Here is a 9,024-nt window from a genome sequence, read left to right on the forward strand (position 1 = left end):
TCATTTCAGAAATACTATATGTTGTTTCCGACCTCATTTAAAATGCCTAGATGGTGTAGTTTATTTATGCTTCACCTCTTGTCATGTTTAACAAAATTTAACATTGTCGTGTACCTAAATGGGAGTGGACTAAGTAATTCAAATATGGAGTTTCGTCAATATGCAACTCGTTGCATATTGAGCTTCATTTAATGTGTAGGAGTTGATTGTTGTGCATTGCCATACCATGCATAATTAATTCAACATGCACATATTTGTTTCATTTTTTGCGCATCGTGTCATGCATATGTTGTGGTGTTTATCGTGTGTTGATTATTGTTTCCTGATTGTTTTTTCTCCATAGAGTTCCGAACCACTTCGGAGTGTGAGGATTCGTTCGTCTACGTCAATTCTTCTACTTCATGGATTCGTTCTTCTTCCAAGCGGGATCACAGTCAAGATGATCATTTCCCTACATACCACTACTATCGTTGCTATTCTAGTTATCTCGTTTCTATCGCTATGTCTCGCTGCCTATCACATGTTATGTCAAGCCTCCCAACATTGCCATGAAAAGCCTCTAACTCTCTCCACAACTCGGCAAACATTATTTGGCTATGTTACCGCTTGCTCAGCCTTCTTATAGCGTTGATAGTTGCAGGTGTAGATGCTTTCCATGTGAGAACCTGGATTCCTTGTTATATCACCATATTATTGCTAATTAATTTAATGCACCTCTATACTTTGTAAAAGGTGGAAGGCTTGGCCTTCTATCCTGGTGTTTTATTTCATCTTTGTCGCCCTAGTTACTTGTGTACCGGTGTTATGTTCCATAATTGAGCGCTCCTAACATGCTTGGGGTTTTTATGGGGACCCCTTGATTTTCGTTTTGGGATAAAAATCTCCTCGCAAGGCCCAACATAATACAGGGGGGCTGTGCTGATGGTGTTGGTCCCAAATGGGGTGCCTGCGAGGCCACCGCGAGAGAACTCAAGGATTGGTTTTACTCGTAGCTAGTAACATCCAATTGTGCCCTGAGAACGAGATATGTGGCTCCTACCGGGATCATCGGCACGTCGGGCGGCCTTGCTAGATTTGTTTTATCCTTCTCGAGCGTCTTGTGCGAGAGATTCCGAGGATACTTTGGGCTATCTCGAGGTTGAGATTTTCCACCAGGAATCCAAGGAGATCACGGGTTTTCCGTGGTCAAGGTTTCCGACACACGTTGTGGTACTTTGTGATGGACTAGTTGGAGTACCCCTACAGGGTTAAATCTTTTTGAGAGTCGTGTCCGCGGTTATGTGGCAACTTGGAAACTTTGCTTAACTCCCGGTCATAGCAAACTTGAAGTAAACTTAATTAAAATATGCAACTGTGTGCGTAACCTTGATTGTCTCTTCTCATGAGTTCTGCATCCGAAAGAGGACACAATGGGGTTTTATTTGACGTAAGTAGGTGTTCAGGATCCCTTCAAGATCATTATTAGTTCACGTCCATTATACGTAGATCAACCCCTTATTCTTGTACTCATAAGTTAGCCACTCAAAAAAATGCTTAGTTGCTTGTTGCAGCCTCACCACTTAACCATACCTACCCATTAAGCTTTGCTAATCTTGATACCTTTGGAAATGAGATTGTTGAGTCCATGTGGCTCATAGATTACTACAACAACTGTTGCAGGTACAGGTAAGCGATATTATGACATGAGCGCGATGATTGTTCTACTTGGAGTTTCTTCTTCTTCAACATTGATCTAGGATGGGTTCCACGATGGTAGCTTGGGATAGCAAGGATGGACGTCATTCTTTTATTGTTTGTTTTTGTCGTTAGTCGGACCCTTGCTTCTACATGGTGATTGAATATATTGTTGTATTGTGTTGTTCATGGTGTTGTTGTGGTGAGTGTAAGCCAATTCCATATACTCATCTCTTCTGTACATGTACTTGTAATGATATCCATTCTTGCAAAACAACGAGATGCGCGTCTATCCGTGTTGAGGCCCTCGAGCCAAAATAAGGATATGACAGCATCTTGGGCATTACACCGCCGCTAACGTGAGTTCAGCTATAAGCCTTTACTCAGCAGTGTGGTGTGAGAAGAGCATAGTGAGGCTGCCAAATATTCGCATGCAGGTTAGGCTTCTTGTAATTATGTGTCTAACTTCTATAAAAATATGATACCCCTTTTCGCGTATTCTAAAACATAAAAAATAAGGTGAGAAGCTCTGTGAGAGTGAAAAATGGCCCATATGTTAATAAAATAATATTTTCTTATAACTAACTACTATACATGTTTGCTATTACATTGATTATAGATAACATGACAACATGATATAGCTAGTAGTTGCATATATTATTAATCATGCGTGAGTGATAGCTCTACATGACTTGATAACATCATATAGCCAACAATTTCTCCTAAACAAACCGTGTTTCCTTGTCGTGATTTTCCCCATACAAATTAAGGGTTCATTTGATTCAAAGGAATTCTATAGGATTTTTGGAGGATTGAAATCCTTAAGATCTTTTTTGTATTAGACTTTTAATTTATAGGATTGGATCCCATAGGAATATTTCGTATGAAATCTTTTGTATTGCATTTCATAGAAAATCTAACATGGACTCCAACCTTTTTTTACAATGTCTTTGTTTTTTCTATGGCATCAAACACTCCTTCAAATCCTATAGGGTTCAAATGGACATTCCACTCTAACCCTCTACTTTTCCTATTCCCTCTTTTTTTTGTGAGAGTACGTCAATGGCGTAACATATTTTTATAGAAGGTAGAGAAACAATTTACAAGAGGATCAGGCCCATGCGAACATGGGGAAGATCAAACGATACCACCAACACTTAGATGAATCTAAAGCTACTCTCTCACAAATCTATGAATATCTCCATCTCTGGCCTTTTTCCAATCTTCGACCTCATCGAGAATTTGTTGCACCAATTGAGTGGGGTTAAGTTGTTGTGCACTCCTCCCGAACACCCGGGCATTCATCTACTTCCAAAGAGACAAGGCGGTGACGATGAAGAGAGAGTCGAAACCTCGTCGTGGTCGCTTGCGGAAGGTGTTCCTAGCCAAATTCCACCACTGCACCATCGAGGCTTGCTGGGATGAGTTCACCAAGTTCATCCTAAAGTTTGCGCGAATCAGATTCCACACCTCCCTCGCAAAAGGGCATTGGACCAAGATGTGGTCCACATTATCCTCCTGTTGGTGACAAGCATACCACACCGACTGGTGATCTTGGAGACCATGCCGTGCCCGACGATCTGAGGTCCACGCCTGGTATTGCACAACCAACCAAATGAAGATCTTACACTTCAAATGAGCCCAACACTTCCAGATGAGAGCCGCTTGAAAGTAGGTCTGTCCTGTGCAGAGTCTCTTGTAGGTCAATGTAGTCGTGTACGACCCGGAGGCATCTCCAGGCCAGGTGAAGGCATCTGGTCTCCCCTCATCACGCTCGACGAAGGAGATGGCTTGCTGCAGCATGTATAGGTGAAGTTGCATGGTGAAGGTCAACCCATCACGAATGTCGTACAACCATCTCCTCTCTCCCAGCGCCTCGTGCACGGTCCGAGAGTTCTTGGTACGCGTTGGGATGACACACACAATGGATGGGGCGATCTCCGCGACGGTTTTACCATTGATCGATCTGTCCTGCCAGAAAAGGATCTTCTTACCATCTCCCACCGAGATAGAGACCAGACTATCAAAAATCTCCCTCGCATCATCATCCACAATGAGCTTAAGACCCTGCCACGGCCTCTCTTCGCCCGTTCTTCTAAGCCATTCCCATCTGACCATAAGTGACATCGCCTAAAGCTTAAGGTTCTTCACTCCAAAGCCTCCGAAACAATATGGCCGACAGATAGAGTTCCACGCAACCAGACACTGACCATCGTGCGATTATTCTTTGCCCGCCCAAAAGAAGGAGCGGATCCAACTGTTGATGTCCTCAAAAACCCATTGTGGTGCCTCGAGAATCATTAGCTTGTGGATTGGCCGCGCGGCGATGACCGACCAGAATGAGGCGCCGGAGCCCTGAATAAGACCCCGCTGCCAGGCCGGAAGAAAGTTGTGCACCTGATCCAGCAGAGGGTGGCACTCCACCCTGGTGAGGGGCGAGATTGCGAGCTGAATGCCCAGGTAACGGCACGGGAACTCGTCAATCTGGCATTGCAACATCCCAGCGACTTGATTGCGATCAATGTCGGAACCTCGTATTAGGACAGCCCAAGTCTTCCTACAGTTCATCCTAAGCCGTGAAGCCTCGTCAAAGATGTCCAGAGCAGCACGGACGAAGCTCAAATCATAGGTGGTTGGCTTGATGAAAAGGGCCGCATCATCCGCATAGATAGATAGCTGTTGGGTAGCCGTGACACCGTGTATAAAGCTCATCAATCCCTCATGCATCGCGCTAAAGAATAGCGCCGTGAGGGCCTCCATGGCAATAACAAAGAGCAGGGGGAGATAGGAACCCCCTGCCTTACCCCACAAGCGCGGGCAAATCAAAGGGGCCCCATTAATCGAAGCCCCAGGCAGAACGACATTGGTTGTTATGCAACTCCTCCAACTTCAACGGTTGTTGCATCAGCCCATCCAACCCTGACCACGTCAAGCAAGATACCCTTTGCTATATAAACACTTCCCCACAGCCCCATCTCATCAAAACACAGAAACCACACTTCCTCTGTATTCTTTCTCGCTTTAAACCCATCAATATCTCTGTGTCATCCATACACTCAGAGAGACCGTCAAAATGGTGAGTGTGCAATACCAACTCAATTGGCCTTTGCTGATTACACATGTATGTAAAACTTTCGTGTCTGACATTTTCTTCTTGTGTCGTGTTCTTGCGTACGTGCAGGTTGCGGAGGCGAAGCAGAACGGCGTGGCCACCATGGCGGGAAGCAAGGTGCAGCTGATGTCCTTGAAGCGCGAGGAGCCGACGCTGGTATCGCCGGCGGAGGCGACGCCGACGGGGAAGCAGTACTACCTGTCCAATCTGGACCAGAACATCGCGGTGATCGTGCAGACCGTGTACTGCTTCAAGTGCCCATCGGGCCGCGGCAACGAAGGTGCCGCAGACGCTCTCCGGTCCGCGCTGGCTCGCGTGCTCGTCCACTACCACCCGCTCGCCGGCCGCCTCGGCATCAGCCGGGAGATGAAGCTCACTGTGGAGTGCACCGGTGAGGGTGTCCCGTTCGTGGAGGCCGAAGCCGCCTGCGACCTGGCCCTCATCGGCGACCTCTCCACCCCGGACCCCGCCGCGCTGGGCCAGCTCGTGTACTCCGTCCCCGGCGCCAAGAACATCCTCGAGATGCCGCCCATGACGGCGCAGGTACGCCACGCTACACACGTTGCTCGCGCGCACAGGCATACCTTAACTACGTATTTGCGTCGCCCTCCGCTGCGGAGGCGGCTTTGCCGATGCCGCGTTGGGTTGCCCTGAGCTGGGCTTTTAATGGCGGCGTGGAGCCTTCTCAAAGTAACTTGGAAACGGCCTAGCCTGCAACGCGCGTGACTCCAATAATTGAAATTAGTATTGGTTGGGTACTACTCGGGGTAGTGAACTCCACGAGGTTTGTCCAAATTTGAGTTCAATACTGCAGCCAGAAATATAATACTTTCTCCATCTGACAACAAAAATATATATAATTCCGAAAAAATAATACCGATATGTTAGCATTTTTCTTTAATTAGCCAAACATCCAGTATTACTGCATCTTCTAAACCATGACGAAGGGAGTATAATAAATATGTTTTCTTTGGACAAAGATTTCTTTATTGATAGTACATTTTTTATAGTGATTTAGTTCTATATTGTTTTTTTTTCGGGGTAGTTCTACATTGTTAGCCTAACCACTGGTACCTATAAATCCACCTAACCATACCATCCGTCTAGATTTAGTTGTCGAGCCACCTCATGACACATTGACACGCGCATGCCAATCACTAACTAATCCAGTCATGTAGTGCAAGTAGTTAGGGTCCAAAACTCGCACGAAACTAGTCAATGTTCGTCTGCTGCAGATTTAATGATTTTGAACTGATGATATTGAATTTGAACTGTTAATACTTTTGTATCTAAATATTTATAGTTGGTACTAATAATGAATATTTAGGTACAAAGGGAGTAGTACCCAAAGCTAGTGTGTACTTTTGTGTAGTAGTAGGACTGTACAAACTAGCTTTTGAGTTTTTTTCTTTCGAAAAGGGGATCACCCCGGTGTACTTTGAATTAGTCCTGGGGAAGTAATTTAACAATAGTACAGTAGAAATTTATTTACCAATGGCCAACTTAATTCGCAGGTGACCAGGTTCAAGTGTGGCGGGTTCAGCCTCGGGTTGGGCATGAACCACTGCATGTTCGACGGCCTGGGCGCCATGGAGTTCGTCAACTCCTGGGCCGAGATGGCGCGCGGCGCCACGGAGCTCACCGTGCCACCGTTCCTCGATCGCGCCGTGCTCCGCGCGCGCGATCCTCCGGTGATCTCCTTCCCGCACCACGAGTTCGAGGAGATCGCTGACGTCTCGGAAATGGCGGCACTCTACGGCGGCCAGGAGCTTGTGTACCGCTCCTTCTGCTTCGACCCGGACAGGCTTGAGCGCGTCCGCGGCCTCGCCCTCGCCGACGGTGATCTCGAGCGCTGCACCACCTTCGAGGCGCTTTCCGGCCTCGTCTGGCGCGCTCGCACCCGCGCGCTGGGGCTCGCGCCAGAGCAGCAGACGAAGCTGCTGTTTGCCGTGGACGGGCGCCGCCGCTTCGTGCCTCCGCTGCCAAAGGGGTACTTCGGGAACGGCATCGTGCTGACCAACGCGCTTGCCACGGCGGGAGATCTGCTGTCGGCGCCGGTGTCCCGCGCGGCCGGGAAGGTGCAGGAGGCCGTGCGGATGGTGACGGACGAGTATATGCGGTCGGCGGTGGACTATTTCGAGGCCACGCGCGCAAGGCCGTCGCTGGCGTCGACGCTGCTCATCACCACGTGGTCGCGGCTCGCGTTCAACGGCGCAGACTTCGGCTGGGGCGAGCCGGCCATGTCCGGGCCAGTCACGCTGCCGGAGAAGGAGGTCATACTCTTCCTCGCGCACGGGAAGGAGAGAAAGAGCATCAACGTCCTGCTCGGCCTGCCGGCGTCCGCCATGGACACTTTCCAAGAGCTTATGGACGAGATATGATCGGTACAGACTGATTGGACACGTCAGCGACAGCGCTCGGTGTTTCTATGCTTATTGTGCATGTGCTTGGTAGTATGGTTATGTTCATTATATTATGCGTGCGTCATTTAATTACCGGCTAGGCCCTGGTATAAAACTTTGGTTACTTTTTTTTACATGAGAATGTTTGTAAAATTATACATCCTCCAATACAAAAAACATGACATCCTAGACTTTCGATCAAATAAACATTTAAACCAATATTTATATTCAACGTGCGAGAATCATATTATTTTTTGAGAGTTTTTTTTATTCATATCACGAATCAGTAAAATGAAGTTGACCCTTACAAGTACAATAAAACGCAAACACGGAGGACCTTAAACACCTAGAGTACCTAAGACAACCATAATAAGAGGATCTCCGGAGCCCTCTGTCATCATCCCTCAATCTTGGGGGAAGACCCCTGCAGCAGAAGGGTCTGTAACCAGCCGCAAACAGGTCATCATCTTCGACCATGATACAATTGCCGCCACGCTGTTTCCTCCTTACTTGACACTAGCGCTGAGAGGGCATGGACATCAATCCAACACACCTGCAACAACCGTCGCCTTCTTTGGCTTTGAGTACCGCGAAAAGTGTCCCTTCCGGAAGGAAGAGAACTCGAGTCATCCGACCGGTCCAGCATCGCGGGCAGGCCATCCGTCCAAACAAAACATGATCTCCCACCAGCATCAGCGCAGAGGAAGGAGAAAACAGCAGCAACAAATCATACCAACAAGGAAGAAGAAGGGTCTTCGTCTCCGTGCATCCATCGCCCATCTGAGGACCCAAACGGCCAGTGCCAATGGACCTCCAGCCACCATAGTCCGCGACCTCGACGAGATCCGGGGATCCCCAACCCCGCTGGCTCCTAGACGAAGGCAAAAGCCTCGCCTGACCGCGAACGGAGCCCGGAGAAACTTATTCCGACGCGACACCACCGCAACGGCCTCGACGGCGTCTCCCTCCACCCTAACCCTACCACACACCCACGTAGCGAACAGACCCGAGGTTCCCCCCTCCCTCCCACCGCCTGAGCGGCCGACGGAGAGAGAGGGAACCGGAGGCGTCACCAGCGGCGCGCAAGGGAACCCTCGTCGCCTCCCTTGATCGCTTCGTGCGATCCTACTTTTCGGGGGGAGTAACCGACGTTCCGAGAATCATATTGATGTGGTTATCTCGAGCAAAATGTATTATAGGAATTTTATTATGTTGCATGATTATATTGTAATATAAATCTAGGATGAATAGCTATGTTTTTTATACCATTTGGCATGGACTATCACTTCCAGAAGAGGTGTGCAAAGGGCAGACCGCTCTTCATGTTATAAGATCAACTATTGAATGAGATAATCAATTGTGAGTAGCCGAGATGCATAAGACAATATATCAAGATGAAGCGTATGCCAATCATGGCCTGCAATCTGAGAGAATCGCCAATTCATTGTGCGTACTTGTTGTCGGTGTCAAAACCGTCTGATCTCGAGTAAGGGGTTCAAACTGCGGATCTTGGATCGATGGGTAACAAGGGGACAAGGAAGTCGATGTATACCCAGGTTCGGGCCCTCTTGATGGAGGTAAAACCCTACGTCCTACTCTTATTTATATTGGTGATGGTGTACTGAATACAGAGTTGATCTACCTCGAGATCGTATGTTATGGTCTAAAACCCTAGAAGAAATAATCATATGAATATGAGATTGTCTATCAACTAGCCTTGCCTAGGTTTATATAATGCATCGTAGGCCTAGGATAACAAGAGTCCTAGTCGGCTACGCCGGTGTAGAGGAGTCCTTGTCTTGATCACCAAGTCTTGTGGAATCTTCCTCGTATATG

At 47.9% G+C, this 9,024-nt stretch overlaps 1 protein-coding gene across 1 annotated transcript; it reads left to right on the top strand.

Annotated features, from left to right (window-relative positions):
- The first annotated feature begins 4,652 nt into the window (after positions 1 to 4,652).
- Positions 4,653 to 7,377, top strand: LOC123429782 (omega-hydroxypalmitate O-feruloyl transferase-like). Its single transcript, XM_045113777.1, has 3 exons — positions 4,653 to 4,750; positions 4,856 to 5,329; positions 6,301 to 7,377. The coding sequence occupies exons 1-3, from the start codon at positions 4,748 to 4,750 to the stop codon at positions 7,165 to 7,167; spliced, it is 1,344 nt and encodes a 447-aa protein (XP_044969712.1). The 5' UTR covers positions 4,653 to 4,747; the 3' UTR covers positions 7,168 to 7,377.
- The last annotated feature ends 1,647 nt before the right edge of the window (positions 7,378 to 9,024 follow it).

The sequence above is a fragment of the Hordeum vulgare genome, chromosome 2H, assembly GCF_904849725.1.
Source record: "Hordeum vulgare subsp. vulgare chromosome 2H, MorexV3_pseudomolecules_assembly, whole genome shotgun sequence".
NCBI classification, from domain to species: domain Eukaryota; kingdom Viridiplantae; phylum Streptophyta; class Magnoliopsida; order Poales; family Poaceae; genus Hordeum; species Hordeum vulgare.

Bases quoted from the DNA above. Each gene is read 5' to 3' on its own strand.
- LOC123429782 (XM_045113777.1), top strand. The intron at 5,330-6,300 runs GTACGCCACGCT...CTTAATTCGCAG, and splicing joins TGCCGCCCATGACGGCGCAG to GTGACCAGGTTCAAGTGTGG.